Source organism: Callithrix jacchus, chromosome 19 (genome assembly GCF_049354715.1).
Source record: "Callithrix jacchus isolate 240 chromosome 19, calJac240_pri, whole genome shotgun sequence".
Taxonomy (NCBI): domain Eukaryota; kingdom Metazoa; phylum Chordata; class Mammalia; order Primates; family Cebidae; genus Callithrix; species Callithrix jacchus.
In genome coordinates, this window is record NC_133520.1 from 5,341,090 (window position 1) to 5,357,043 (window position 15,954).

The 15,954-nt window shown below is 44.3% G+C and overlaps 1 protein-coding gene across 1 annotated transcript; it reads right to left on the minus strand.

Annotated features, from left to right (window-relative positions):
- Window positions 1-5,094: 5,094 nt before the first annotated feature.
- On the minus strand, window positions 5,095-8,205 carry CCDC185 (coiled-coil domain containing 185). Its single transcript, XM_002760481.6, has one exon. It carries the CDS (start codon window positions 8,175-8,177, stop codon window positions 6,279-6,281), a length of 1,899 nt encoding a protein of 632 aa, XP_002760527.4. The 5' UTR covers window positions 8,178-8,205; the 3' UTR covers window positions 5,095-6,278.
- Between the last annotated feature and the right edge of the window lie 7,749 nt (window positions 8,206-15,954).

Below are 15,954 nucleotides of genomic sequence, written 5' to 3' on the forward strand. Positions count from 1 at the left end.
CGTCAGCATTTTATAGTTTTCAGCAGACAAGTCTTATACACGTTTTGTTAGGTTTGCATCTAGGTATTTCTTTTTAGTGATTGTAATCGGTATTGTATTTTAAAATTTTGGAAATACATGTTCATTGATAACATATGGAAATACTATTGATTTTTAAACGTTGATCTTTACCTTGCTGAACTCGTTCATTCTAGAGGATTTTTGTAGATGCCTTGAAATTTTCTACATAAGCCATCCTATCATTTGCAAATAGGGGTAGTTTTATTTCTTTCTTTTCAATGTGTATGGCTTTATTTCCTTTTCTTGCCTTCCAGCCCTGTGTTGAAGGAGAGTGGTCAGTATCAACATCCTTGCCTTGTTTGTAATTTTTTGGGGAAAGCATTCAGGCTTTCACTGTTAGGTATGATGTTTGCTGTAGGGGTTTGTTTTGTTTTGAAGATATTCTTCATCAAGCTGAGAAAGTTTCCTCTATTCTCACTTTTCTGAAAGTATTATCCATGAATGGGTACTGAATTTTCTCATGTGCCTTTTCTGCGTCAACTGATATGTTCATGTGATTTTTCTTTTTTAGCTTGTTAATACTGTGGCTTATTAATAAAATGGTTGATTTTAGAATATGAAATTTGGAATAGAAATTGAATTCTTGGAATAAAGCCCATTTGATTGTGGCATATAACTCTTTATGTACTGTTTAATGCAATTTGCTAACGTTTTGCTAGGAATTTTATGTTTATATTCATTCATGAAGGACAGTAATTTGTAGCTTTTGTTTATTTCATGCTTTCTTTGCCTGGCTTGGTATTAGGGTAATACTAGCTTCATGAAATAAATTAGGAGTTGCTCTTGGGCTAGAGATTTTTGGGGGGAGTTTTTAAATTGTGAATTTAATTTTTTAGCGGTTATGGAGATATTCAATGATCTATTTCATATCGGGTGAGTTGTGGGAATTTGTATTTGGTCCACTCACATAAGTTGTCAACTTTATGTGTATAAAATTGTTCAAGGTATTTTCTTATTATCCTTTTGAGATCTGCAGGGTCTTTAGTGATGTACCAGTTTCATTCATTGTATTGGTAATTTGTGTCATCCTTTTTTTCTTTGTCAGTTTTTCTAGAGAGTTGTCAATTTTATTGAACTTTTCAAAGAACTAGATCTTTGTTTCACTGATTTTCTCTATTGGTTTTTATTTTCGCCTCGTTTTTTGCTCTTTATTATTTTCTTTCTTCTGCTTCCCTTGGGTGTATTTTGCTCTTTTTCAAGGGTCTTGAGTGGAAGCCTAGATAATTGCTTTGAGATCTTTCCTTTTTTCTAATGTATGGACTTAATGCTATACGTTTTCCTTTTAACACTGCTTTAGCTGTGTCTCACGAATTTGACATGTTTTATTTTTCACTCAGTTCAATGTGAATTTTTGATTTCCCTTGAGACTTTCACTTTGATTTATGGATTATTTAGAAGTATTTAATTTCCAACTAGTAGATGTTTTCTTGTTATCATTCTGTTATTGATTTATAATTTTGATTCTATTGTGATTGGAAAACCCATTTTGTATGATTTCGTTTTTTTTTAAATTTGTTGGACTTGTTTCATGGACCAGGATCTATTCTATCTTTGTATATGCTCCATGGCCTAAAAATAAATGAGTATTCTGCTGCTGTTGGGGTCTTCTATAAATGTTGACTAGATCTCGTTAGTTGATAGTGTTTTTGTATTCTTCTGCATCCTTGCTGATTTGCTGTTTATTGAAGTCTTCAACTATAATTGTGGATTTATCTATTTGTCTTTCCAGTTCTATTGGTTTTATTTATTTATTTATTTATTTATTTATTTATTTATTGACACGAGGTCTCACTCCACCCCCCAGGCTGGATTACAGTGACATGATGTCGCCTCACTTCAAACTCTGCCTCTTGCCTCAAGTGATCCTCCCACCTCAGCCTCCTGAGTAGCTGGGACCACAAGCGCATGGCACCACGCCCAGCTATAGTTCTCTTAGTTTTTACTTCACACATTTTGTATTTCTGTTGTTTGATACATATTTAGAATTGCTATGTCTTCTTGGTGAATTGACCTTATTATAAGTTTATAGTGTTCCTCTCTGTTTCTGGTAGTTTTCTTTGCTCTGAAGTATACTATATTTGATTTTAATATAATCAGTCTTTTGCAAATATTCTCTCAGTTTTTGGCTTTTTAAAAAATATTTTCGATCAATAATTTCTTTGTCTTTAGTTTTAGAAGTTTATGTTGTATCTTATGGATTTCTGTGGGTTTACCCTTTTAGAGTTTAATACTTTACCACATTTGAAAAATTTTCCTCCATGTTTCCTTGAGTACTTTTCAAGCCCTCTCCTTACTGTACCTTTCTTCTGGATTCCCAAACCATGAATGTTAGATCTTTTGTTATAGTCTCACAGGCCCCTGAGACTCTACTCATTGTTTTTCCCAGTACATTTTACTTCTCTGATTGGGTATTTATCGTTCTGCTTCCAGTTCATGGACTCTCGCCTTTTCCCCTTTATTCAGTTCTTGAGTCCCTCCATCCACTGAGCTTTTGATTTTTGTTATTATATTTTCCAGTTCTAAAATTTTCATTTGGTTCTTCTTTATACTTCTTATTTATTTGCTGAGTCTTTCTATTTATGTAAAGAGATTTTCTTTTTTGTTTGTTTCAATGTGTTCGTCATTGCTATTGAGGCATTTTTATTATGGTGGCTTTAAAGTCTTTTTAAGCTAAGCCTAACATTTGCCATCATGTTGGCACCTACTGATTATCTTTTCATTCAGATTGAGATATTCTTGATTCTTGGTAAAAGGTGTGATTCTCAGTTGAAACCTGGACATCTTGAATATTATGCGACTAGAATTTATTTAAACCTCCTGCTTTGTGTGACTTCCTCTGACACCACTTCAGAAAAGAAAGGGGGGCACTGACTTATTACTACCAGCTGGAAACAGAAATCCAGATCCCCACTCCACCTCCATTGTCACCTGAGGTGTGTGTGTGCACCTTCTCGCTGCTGATCAGGGTGGGAGTCTTGGCTCCCCTTCAGGCCTCTACTGATAGCTCCCTGGCTGGGAGGTATAGGAATGCCTCATTACTGCTCCCTGTGTGGCCTCTACAGGGTGGCAGGGGTGGGGGCCACAGAAGGAGCCTTCAGCCTTGTTCCTGCTGGATACTGATAAAAGTCCTAACTCTCCACTCATCTTCCTTTGACACCATTCAGTGAGGAGGTGGGGAGAGATGCCTGAGGAGGCAGTGGTTAAAAGTCTAGGCTCCCCTGTGGTCTCTGCTGGCATTGCTAGGGCAGGAGGAGGGAGCTCCTGGTTTCAGCTTGGGAGGGTAAAAGTCTAGGTTCCCCACTCAGTCTTTGCTGGCATGGGTCAGGGTGGAGTTTTCCAGGGTGTTTGTTGGAGCAGAGTGGTTATTGTCTAATGTTTCTTTCTTGGTGCTTTGGCTGGAAACAGCAGACCTGTGCTGGGGCTTTTTTTTTTTTTCCTGCACTTGTTGATGTCTTGGGTTATTCTTTTCTTCAGCTCTAGGTCTCGGATATATGAGGCCAAAACGAAAAAAAAAAAAAAACGCTGGGAAATTTACTGCTGTGTGGCTCCTTGGGTCCTGAGGTCGCCAGCTGGTCTATCACCTCTCCGCCTTTCAGAGTGTTCCAATGTTTGTTTTATATATGGTGTTCAGGGCTTTTAGTTGTACTTAAGGGGAAAATAAAAAAAACTCAGTCTACTCCATTTCTGTTAATTCATTTTGTATAGATTATGTCTACCAGTAATATTCACAAAGAATTGGAAAAAATGCAAGTCTATATTTATTTATTGGAACAAAAAGTAAAGAACATTGGGGGGAAAGGCATGGGATATGACGTGAAGTCAACACACCCGTTTTATGGCCTTTATTTTGACTGTGCATTGGCCGCCATGTTAAGTGCAGTATAAAGAAGTCAAGCACAGTGATCCCGGCTCCAGGTAGCACGTCGGCTAGTTAGGAAGCCAAGATGAGCATTGCAAAATAGACGCGCCATACAAGCCGTAACTACTAAGTACCCCGTGAGCCATGCCGCTTGTCAGTGAAGAATGATGCCAAGACGAGGCAGCCAGGGAGAGGCAGAGTGCGAACCAAGCTCAGAAAACCCAGGCATGGATATGATGGAAGGGGGCAGCTTGGGAAAAGGCACCAAAGTAGGGAGCATGGAACTGACAAAAGTGTAAGGTCAGTTTTATTAACAACAAACCCCACAATTTTAACTATAGCGTATGCACCAGGTTCTGGGCACTGTGCCAGATACCTTACATGGGTTAGTTCTTATCATCCTTTGTAACGTGCCCTTGAAGTACGAATTATTTTCCATTTTACAAACAAGGAAACAGGTGAAAAAAGGTAACTTCTCCAGCTCACACAACTGTATTATGAGGAAGAGCTAGAACTCATGCCAAAGGCTGTCTGAAATGGCTTAAGCATTACTCTTGAATATTTGGATTGCACATGGCATTTGGCTTGAACAGAGGATTAACTCGGGCAAGGAGAAGAGAACAAGGTTGGAAATTCAGACAAGATATGTGAGCCCTTCCATTTTGAGCAAGGGGGTGTCCCTGAACATTTTTGAGCAGAAGAATAAGTATGGGTTCCTCAGTAGGCCTCTTTGGGGATACCATGTAGAAGGGATCTGGGGTATGGGAAGAAAACAGAATAGGGAAGAGGGCCTGGTTTCCAGGAGAGCGGAGAAAGTGGACCTCAAAATGACCTCTGCAGAAAATCCCTTGTCAGGTTACTTTTAATGGTGCTTTAGAATTACTAAAAAGATATAAGCCTCCCAGTGGGGCTTATTCTATTTCTCTCTCTCTAATACAAATGTGACACTAGGGGCTTTTTGAAGAAAATATTCAGAGATTTCAATAAAGACTCTGAGATATGATGGGTTAATTTCTATTTAACTTTTGACTCCTTATTTTTAAAATGTCATATTACTGAGTCATGCTTAGTCATTGATTCAGGGCCTGGTTAGGTTAATTAGACACAATGTGGGTAGACAGAATGACATCACATACCTCCTTCAAAAGAGACAGAGGAGAAATAGAGGGGAAGAGAAAGATTCCACTAGAATTTTATTCATAAGAATGGATAGGACTGACCAAAAAAAGCAGACCAAGGAGATTTCAGTGACCTCTGAGTTGGTGTATTAGTCTGTTTTCATGCTGCTGGTAAACACATACCCAAGATTGGGTGATTTATATAGAAAAAGAGGTTTAATTGATTAATTCCATGTGTCTGGGGAGGCCTTACAATCATGGTGAAAGCTGAAAGACAAGACAGAATGAGAATCAAGTGAAAGGGTTTTCCCCTTATAAAACCATCAGATCTTTTTAGACTTATTCACTACCAGTATGAGAACAGTATAGGGGAAACCCCCACCCCCATGATTCAGCTATCTCCCAGGGCCCCTCCCACAACACATGGGAATTATGGGACCTACAACTCAGGATGAGATTTGGGTGGGGACACTGCCAAACCATATCAGATGGTGTAGCTATGGTGGAATAGTCAAGATATAGAGCTGTTGGAGTTATAAACACTTCCTATTAACACAGGGAGGGAAGGCCAGAGAAGTTGACAATCAGGTAAAAACTATAGAGGGCCGTTTCCAAAAATGTTTCACAGAACATCAATTCCATGAAATTATCTGAGAAAATAAAGGGGGGGGGCGCTCTATAATTTGTGAAAAACACTACATTAAACAAATCCGTTTCTTTACTGATGCTTTTTCAGAGCCGTTAACATTTTAAATTGCATTATGAACTCCCAAGAGAGGACACAGTATGCAGGGCTCCCAAATCTGCTTGTTCACAGGAATCCTCCCACTTCTCACTTTTTAAACTTTCTTTTTATCTTGGAGATTTCATATGACAGGTACTTTATACTTTACCCTTCCATAAGTTCTGGGACTGGAAGAGACTTAAGACATACCACAGAACTGTATCCCTGACTAGAGATTTTTCTCTGGTATCTCCAAAATGTGCCCATTATGTGTTTCTAAGATTACTCGAGAGCTAAGTGAGTATTTTCTATTCAAATCAAAATTCACAAAGCCACATTATTTTCATAAAAATTCCCAAAATTTTCTCCCCAACCCTCTAAACTATCCAAGTGAATCAATAAACCAGTTCATGAGAGGAAATTGCAGCAATTTTATATGCTTTTTAAAAATCAATGTTCAATTGTAATCAGATTATAAAAGGAATCACATTGCCACATCTCCTTCTGGCTGCTCCCTCTAAGCCTGGCGTCCTTGGCTCTCAGTGGCGCCCATTCTGCCGACAGGCAGGGAGCGGGCCTCTAGTTCTATCTGATCAAGGGAGCTGTTGCTCCTTGCTCCTCTGTTCTCTCTCCTGGAGGCCTGCGGGAGCTTCCGGAACTCCTGTAAGTTTGAGTCTTTCCCTGGGGTAATGTGCCGCACCCTCTGCTCCTTTTTCTTAATGGCTTCCTTGATGCCCTCAATGTGGCACTTTTCCTCCTTCTCGGCTTTCAGTTTCAGGATGTGGTGGTTCTTCTCACGCAGGTGGTTGAGCTCCCGGAGGCGCTGCACCTTGTCCCTGGCGGTCTTGTGCACATGACTCCTGGCCTGCCGGATCTTCTCATCTGCCAGCTCCACCAGAATCCTTTTGTGCATCTTCCTCTGCTCCCCGGACTCCCCCGCGCGCCACTTGGCCTGCTGCAACTGCTCCTCCTCCTTCTGGGCCTTCTCTCTCATCTCACGGTGCCGCTCCTTCATCAGGCCCTGGTGTATCTCTTGGGACCTCTGGAAACCTTGCTCCAGGGACAGCTGCCTAAGGAGCTCCTCGGCCTTTGCCTGGCAGTCCATGAGGACCTTCCGGGCCTGGTAATTGATGAGGGAGCTCAGGTTGGTGTCCTGGACCTTCTTCTGGCCCTCTGCGGCATGCAGGTGCCTCTTGCGACAGGTCTCCACCAGCCTCCTCTGCAGCTGCAGGCTGTGCTGCTCCCTCATGTTCCGCGGCATCCTCTCCTGCTCCCGCAGGCACCGCACCTGGCACTGCTTTTGGTGCTCTGCCTGGGCGCGCGCCTTCTCCAGCTTCTCCTGGCACAGGTTCTCCTGGTCCTCCGGTTGCTCCTTCCACCAGCTTTCCCCAGGGGGCACGTTCTTCCCCTGGCTGTCCCGCCGCTGGCCGCGCTGCTCATGTCCCGGGAGGGTCTTGCGCTGCTCCTTTTCCTGCTGCCACTGTTCCTGGCTCTGCTGCAGCAGCTGCTGGCGCTCCTGCTCCAGGGTCATCTGGACTTTCTGATCTGAACGCTTCAGCTCCTCCCAGGCCTCAGCCGCCTGCTGCTGCAGCTCCCGCATCCGTTGGGCCTTCTTGAGCCGGATCAGCACCAGGGCCACAATCCGCTGGTCCTGGGAGGACATCACTGCTTCTTCCAGCTTGTTCTTCAACACCTGGGTGTGCGGGCTCCGCCTCTCTTTGCTGGAGGCCGAGGGCTGGAAGTCCTGGCTGGCTAATGACTCAACCTGGTCGCTGCTGTCTCTCTTCTGTGTGCACATGCAGGCCGAGTGTGGCCTGAACTTTTGGGAGGGCACAGAAGACCGCTCTGAGAGAACTAAGGAAGGGGACCAGCGACCTAGACGTCTGCTGAGCGGCACTGCCCACTGGTCTCCACCCTGTGCCTTTTCTATCCTGAATGTGCCACTCAGGGGAGTACCAGCTTCTCCGGGGTAAGGCGGGGGCGAGTCTCCCTGGGCCAGAGGGTAATGCGGGCAGGGCTGCTGTCGTTGGCCTAGCAGCTGGGTTTGCGGCTGCCAGGCCTGGCGGGGCTTGGTTCCTGCCTCTCCCCAGGCATCTTCCAGGCGCCTGCTGCGAGGCCCGTGCTTCCTGGCTCGGTCCAGTGGCCTGCAGGTCACGTCGCTCAGGCTTCGGCTGCCCCGTGGTGAGTCTGGGCACTCGCGTCTGCGAGGGCGTGGGGTGAACGAACAGTGCGGGTGCAGCCAGGGCCCCCCATCCTCGCTCTCCGCACCCAGAGTCCCGGCCCGGGAGCAAGCGGCAGGGCCGGCTCTGGACCTCTGCCTGCCCAGCCGCTGCTTGGTCTCTTGCTCTTCGCCCGGCCGTGGGGGTTCCCAGAGGTCCAGGTAGAGCCGCGGGGAGGAGTGACCGAAGCCTGCCATCCTCCCTCTGGGCACGCGCAGCGTCTGCGCAAGGGGCCTGAGACCTTCATAGGACGCTGCAGACACCGGCCCCGCCCCCCGGTCCCGAGGTCTAGGTCGCCTGTGACGTTCCAGCCACTTCACAATGCGCTTGGTAGCTGGGTCCCCGCAGTCCTCAGCCTTGGCCCGGTGCCGCCCACCCCAGCCTTGCTAGCAACCTAGAATGGGAAGGACAGGAGGCTGAGGATGGGGGTGGGGGTGGGGGTGGGGTGGGGGAGAGAGGGGTTGCAGATTGGAGGAGGGGGTCTGTAGGAAATCAGGGTGACATTTAAAGCTGCAGGTGCATAGTGTCCCCCCACCAGTGTTTGAGGCAGAAGTTTGAACTCGCATTTGCACAAAAATAGCAGGATTTTAAGACAGCCCAGGTGAAGGCGTCACCCTCAGAATGGAAGGGGTGGGTAGAAAGGCCGAGGCACAGTTTCAGGGAGGAGGTACCCTTAGCTGCAGAATCACCGTCCGCCATGTGTGTACCTCTGCAGTGTGCTCAAATAGAAAGGCTTGGACGCATATTAATACCCGACACCAGGCCGGGCACGGTGGCTCACACCTGTAATCCCAGCATTTTGGGAGGCCAAGGCAGGTGGATCACAAGGTCAGGAGTTCGAGGCCAGCTTGGCCAATATGGCGAAACTCTGTCTCTACTAAAAATACAAAAATTAGCCAGGCGTGGCGGCAGGTGCCTGTAGTCCCAGCTACTTCGAAGCCGGAGGTAGGGGAATCACTTGAACCCGGGAGATGGAGGTTGCAGTGGGCCGAGGGCCACACACACACACACACACACACACACACACACACAAAGCGACACCACCCTTTTGCCGTTTTAAGTTAGCAAGCCCAAAGTATGCTTTAATGTTTATATTTTAAGATTTTTAGAACAGGAAGGAGATGACTCTATTCCCTAATGTGGTAATTACTGCTATAGTCAAAATATGAATGCCACATGCACATTTTTGCAATAGCATCAATGAACACCATGCTGAAATCACATTATTTTTTGCCCTTTTCCTCCAGTTTTGTGGGATTCTTGTTTCTTGTTGAGGCACCCTTGGCTAATGGGAAAAGCACTGGATTTGGTAGAGAAAATGAATTTGAATTTCCTCCACCACTCTTCACTTTATTGGGCAAATTCCCTAAGCTTCCCCACCTCCAGTTCCAGCAAGGTGGAGTGGGAAGAGGGGCCTGATGATACCAGCATTACAGGACTGTTGTGAAGCTCAGGTGAAATTGTGCATCCAGAGGTTGGCACCAGAATACATTCAATAAATACTATTTTGGTGCCATGCTAAGCATCAGTTAAAAGTTTTAAGACTTGGGCTGGGTGGTGGCTCATGCCCATAATCCCAGCATGTTGGGAAGGCAAGGCAGGAGGATCGCTTAGATCAGCCTGGGCAACATAGAGAGATCATGTCTCTATAAAAAATTTTTACAAATTAGCTGGGCGTGGTGGGCACAGTTGTAGTCCCAGCTACTCAGGAGGCCGAGATAGGAGGATTGCTTGAGTGAAGGAATTTGAGGCTGCAGTGAGCCATGACTGTGTCTCTGCACTCCAGCCTGGGTAACAGAGTGAGACTGTCTCAAAAACAAAATGTTAAGACTTAAAGTAATATATGAATTTACAAATATTTCTGCAATTCCTAGATTAAGAAAAGAGTGAAATTAATGTAATCCTAAATAGTTTGAGGATAGAGTGCTAGAAAGGGGTGACCTCAAGCTTTGTTACGTCCACACCATACTGTGGATCCTGGCTAAGTCACTTCCCTTCCCTGGGGTTGCTATGGTCTGAAGGGTTGTGTTTCCCCAAAATTCATGTATTAAAATTCTAAACCCTCAAGGTGATGGTATGAGGAGGACCTTTGGGAGGTGATTAGGCCATAATGGTGGAGCCCTCATCAATGGGATTAGCGCCCTTCTAAAAGGAGCCCCAGAGAACTTCCTCATCACTTCTGCATGTGAGGACACAGTGAAAAGATGGCCATCTCTGAACAAGGAAGAGGATCCTCACCAGACACTAAAACTGGTGCCTTGATATCAAACTTCTTAGGCTTCAAAACGGTGAGAAATAAATTTCATTTATGTGCCACCCAATCTGTGGTATTTTGTTAATAGCATCCAGAAGAGACTAAGGCAGGGTTGCAATGGGGAAACCGTTCTGGATGGCATTCCACGAGTGTGACCATTCCTTAAAGAAGAAAAATGAGTATTTACCCACACCAGTCCTCTTCATTCACATCTCCTGGAAGTATCACTGCAACCCCAGCTAGGAAGGACCAATAGACTTGATAATATTTTCCACTGGACAAATCTGAGACTTGGCCATTTTAACTGATTTCCCCAGGGTCACTTGGTCAATGGCAGGAGTTTTGACTTCAGATTCACTTCTCTTTCCGTGATACCGTGCTGCCTGCCTCTCGAGAAATGCACTTTAAATTGAACCATGCTTTTAAGAAAATTATGATCCGATGTACAGCAGAGGGTCATGGACACCATGTCCTTGAAGCCACATGGTAGCAGCCTTAACTACAGTGAAAGGAGCCACTCTGCCCGGATAGAATCTCACCAGCATGTTTATAGTTGGAGATAAGTTTTTCTACCCTAGGTTTTATTGGCACCATTTGTATCCTTGTTAAATAAGTTATTTTATGTGAAAATAGTCCTTACTATACGGTAACTTAAAAAGTAAACCAAATTTGAATGAAATCATTTAACTTTTGAAGTTAGGAAATATTTCTACATGTATTGAGTTGTGCTGAGTGTCATATCTCTCGGTTGAAGCTTTGTAAAACATTTTGCAGGGACAAGTGTGGCTCTGGTCAATACCCAGGTTACTCCCACAGAGCAGTGTTATGTGGATGAAAGCATATCCACCTGAAAGCCAGGATACCTGCCATCAATCAGTTTTCTGCCACCAGCTGAGTCACCTGAGCAGTCATTTCACATATGTCTCGGTTTCCTCATCCCTGTAAAGTCTCTTTCAGTCCCAAATGCAGCTGGAGAAAGGGTTCAATCTGGTAAATGCTTTATTCGGCCTTTGTTCCGTATAGCAAAAATGAGTTGATCCATGAAAAATGCTTACAGCAGTGTCTGTCTGCATGTGGTAGCTGCTTTACAAATATTAGCCATTAGAATCATCATTATCATTATGCCCAGAGCGCTAAAACCATGGCAGTGTAGAGCTGAATTTAAAGACTTAGTTTGGGACAGAGCCAGAATGAGAACCCAAGAACTCAGATTTCCAGTTCGGGACTCTTTGGCCTCTTGCTTCCTCTGAAGGTTCTCAGGATTCCTCAGGGAATTGTGTATGGCTCACTCACCTCTGTTGACAAAAGAATAAAGGACACAGTTCACTTTGTAATGCTACACACATTTATTGATAATCTGGGCCAGGATGAGAAAGATGATATTGCTAAGAGGAACAGGTCTAGGTAACAGATGTCATAAGTGGTTAAATAGTTCACCCTAACAGAGTTCCCATGGGAGGGTGGGGTGTGCTCTGTCTGAGTTGTTTATAAGAGAGGGCTCTGGGCCGGGTGTGGTGGCTCAGGCCTATAATCCCAGCACTTTGGGAGGCCGAGGCAGGTGGATCACGAGGTCAAGAGATTGAGACCATCCTGGTCCAAAAGGTGAAACCCATCTCTACTAAAAATACAAAAATTAGCTGGGCATGGTGGTGCGCACTTGTAGTCCCAGCTACTCGGGAGGCTGAGGCAGGAGAATTGCTTGAACCCAGGAGGCGGAGGTTGTGGTGAGCCGAGACTGCACCATTGCACTCCAGCCTGGGTAACAACAGTGAAACTGTCTCAAAAAAAAAAAAAAGCGAGAGCTCCATGCAGGATGACATTGGAGCGAAACCTGGAAGGACAATTAGGATTGTCCAGACAGGGATAAGCGGGAAGACACCAGGCCAAGGAAGCTGCATGGAGTCTCAAATGCCTGGCATATTGGGGTCATGTGTGATTTGTGTAGCAGGGGGATGGGGAGTGTGTGCAGTGAAGTGGTAGGTGATGAGGCCAGAAAGGTGGGCTGGGGCAGATTCTGTAGGGCCTGCTATGCCAAGCCAAGAAGCATAGATGCCCTCCCACTGGGCAGCAGCATCCCAACTGTGTCCAGAAGAGCTCCAGGATTCCTCGGAGCTGCCTTGGACCCAGAGGGGCACATTGTCACAGAGCCAAGAAAATCCTCCTCACCTGCATCTGTAGCATCTTATAGATTTCCCCTCGGAGAATCCCAGGCTGGAAGGTATAGTCAGCTCTTTCCTGGGGCAGATGGAAGAGATGTTTTGCAAATGCTACATTGCCAAGCCTTCCCTTGATACTAAGAATGATTGTTTTTTATTTGCAGAAAAAAATCTTCAGTGTATTTCACTGGATGCCTTAGAATGTGGGCCTTCTGCCAAATAAAGACCTAGGCCTCCTAATTTGTTGGAGACTTGGAAAATATGGCAAAATGTGTGCTCTGACCCCACAATTCAAATTCATCTGTGGAACTGAAATGTGTTCCATGCCCTTCCTCAGAACACATTGTTAGCTGTTGTGGTGACTTTAAGTTTGATCTCTTGGCAGAGCATCTAAGTCTTGGATGGGTCAAATGGGAGGAAAAAGCTACAGCTACTGTCTAATATGGCAGCCCATACTCACACACGGTATGTGCCCTTGAGCATGAATAATTTGAATTGATGTGTACTGTAAATATAAAATACACACTGGATCTCAAGAGCAGTATAAAGAAATGTAAAATAACTCAATATTTTTTATATTGGTTGTATGTTGAGATTATAGTATTTTGAACCCATTAGACTAGATTAAATATGTTATTGAAATTAATTTTATGTTTCCTGTTACTTATTTTAAAGTGGCTACTAATAAAAACGGCACATGTGCATATACAATAGATAACATAGTATATTTCCTTTGGAGCTGCTATAGATTAATTGAGGTTCTCCAATATTCATGTTGTAGGTGAAAGCTTTTAACATTAGGTAATTTTTATTCTATATAAATGTATTGCTTTGAAACCACCTTTTTAAGAGAATAATATTTGTGTGGGACTTTTTTTTTCTTAATGGCTGGATGATAGAGTAAATTATTAATTTTCTTTTTTTGAGATGGAGTCTCACTTTGTCACCCAGATGGGAGTGCAGTGGCACAATCTCAGCTCACTGCACCTTCCAACTCCCAGGTTCAAGTGATTCTCCTGCCTCAGCCTCCCAAGTAGTTGGGACTACAGGCATACACCACCATGCCTGAGTAATTTTTTTGTATTTTTAGTAGAGACGGGGTTTCACCATGATGGCCAGGCTGGTCTCAAACTCCTGACCTCATGTGATCTGCCTGCCTCAACCTCCCAAAGTGCTGAGAATTACAGGCATGAGCCACCACACTCGGTCAAGTTTTCTTCCTCTCTCTCTCTTTGAGATGCTCTGTCACCGGGCAGGAGGGCAGTGGTGCGATCTCTGCTCACTGCAGCTTTGACTTCCCAGTCTCAAGCTATCCTCCCACCTCAGCCTCTTGAGTGCTGGGACTACAGGCATGCAGCACCATGCCTGGCTGACTGTTGCCTTTTTTGTATAGATAGGGTTTCGCCATGTTGTCCAGACTGCTCTCAAACTCTCAGGCTCAAGTGATCCACCTGCCTCAGCCTCCCAAAGTGCTTGGATTACAAGCATGAGCCACAGCACCCAGCAATTACTAATTTTCAAACATCAGTTTTGCAGTACAGTTTCACAGGATTTCTGTTACTTTATGCCCCACCTCCACTTTTTCCTCACTACACAGGAAAACAGATGCCCCTAAGTAACAGCATCTGAGAATACAGTACAGGGCCACTCTCTGCATGAACCTAGGAGATACGGCTAGTTAAAAATATCAGACCCACGGAACAGTTAAAAAAGTATGCAAACACCCAGGGCAGTAAATGAAAAACTTATGTTAATGTGGTGCTACGAATGAAAATTGTAGCCTATCAACTTCTTTTTTAAAAAAAGAAAATAGTGGGATAAAGGCCTAGAAATAGGAAAGTTGTTACCATGGAAACAATCACTTACCCACAATGCAAATATTGCATGTGTGAGAGGTTATATGTATAACTGATAGCAGATGCATATTGAGCGGGTGTTAGAGCTCTGCTCTAAGTACTCTATGTGCAAACCCTACCACAACTATGCGAAGTACGAACTGTTCTTTCCTGAGTCACAGAGAGAGAATTGCTCAAGATCACGAAACTAATCGGCAGTGGAGTCAGGATCAGACCCTGGGCCCTCACCCCAGCCTCACATCGGAGGGCCTTCTGTGGTAGGACTGCATAATTATAGCCAGAGAAAAATCACATGTAGACTGGAGAGCAGAGAGGATTTTAAACACTTCTAGTTTTGCTGCATCTTAGGGTTTTAATGTTTTTCACATTTGTAACCTTTGTGCAATGAAAAGCAGGAGATGATAATTAACCAATTCTTATGAAGAAGAGAAGAACTCATAGTAAGTACGCTTAGCGTTGACAGTGAGTTCAGTTCCACAAGGAGATAACAGGACTGAGCTGGACTTACTGGATCACTCAACAGCGACCCAGAAACACAAAACAGTGCTGATTTTTGAAATGTTATTACAAATAGTTTGTAATGTTAAAACATAGGAAACTTGTGGAAACAGTCTCGCTTGATAACACACCCAATTTGGAGTTCCTTCATCCTTAGCACCACATAAGCATTACACCGTTGTTTGTAATTACATGTGCTTTATTGAAACTTTAAAAAAATGTGTGAGGCTTTCAAAGTTTCATTTTTAAAAATTTTTGTTTTTGCTAAAATTGAGCATAACATTTTCAACCTTAAAGGAAATTTGTTTTTCAGAAAGCTAGAAGTGAGGAAAGATAGGACTGCAATAGAAGTCTGGTGATGGATGGTTTGCCGTGACTGCTGACTGTGCACATATTGTAATATGTTGTGCATTGTGAATCCTTTGCTGAGGTTATCAGCAGGGGAGGGCACCCTCAGCCCACTAAAATTCTAGCCTCTGCATCCGGCAGGTTTATTATACTATGAAAGAATTTTCAGTGGGCAATTCATAGTGTTTTTTTCACTCAAAGCCACCCACACATGGGGCTGGAGTAGAATTCAACAACAGTGGGTGGCCCTGTCTGTGCATTCAGCAACCAGTTCTGTCCATCAGAACCTTCTGAATCACCTTTGTCCACCTACCTGAGCCTCTGCAGGCCCCACCTCTGGGGAGAGTCTAACTCTTCTCCCCTTTGCATGGAATGAGGTTCCTTCTTGAAGTCTTGGTTCAGGGAAAGCCATTCCTGATTAGATGAAATCCTCTACAGCTCCTTTAGAGTAGCACTTTCTCTACTTGATGGCTGTGTTCACTGCAGGCCTATACTTGAGAGTTCTGTGAGGATTTGATTAACCAAGTCATCCTCCAGTAAGTTCCATGAAAGAAAGGACCACACCTGCTTTTTTCACCCCCACTCAGTAACTTGAGAAATGTTTGTTGAATGAATGAAATAAATGATGACCTGAACTAAAAATTCATTCTAAAGGCTGGGTGCAGTGAAATTTATTCTAAAGGCTGGGCGCGGTGGCTCATGCCTGTAATCCCAGCACTTTGGGAGGCCGAGGTGGGAGGGATGATTGCTTGAGGTCAGGAGGTCGAGACCAGCCTGGCCAACATGGTGAAACCCTATCTCTACTAAAAACACAAAAATTACCCAGGCATTGTGCTGGGCACCTGTAATCCCAGGTATTCAG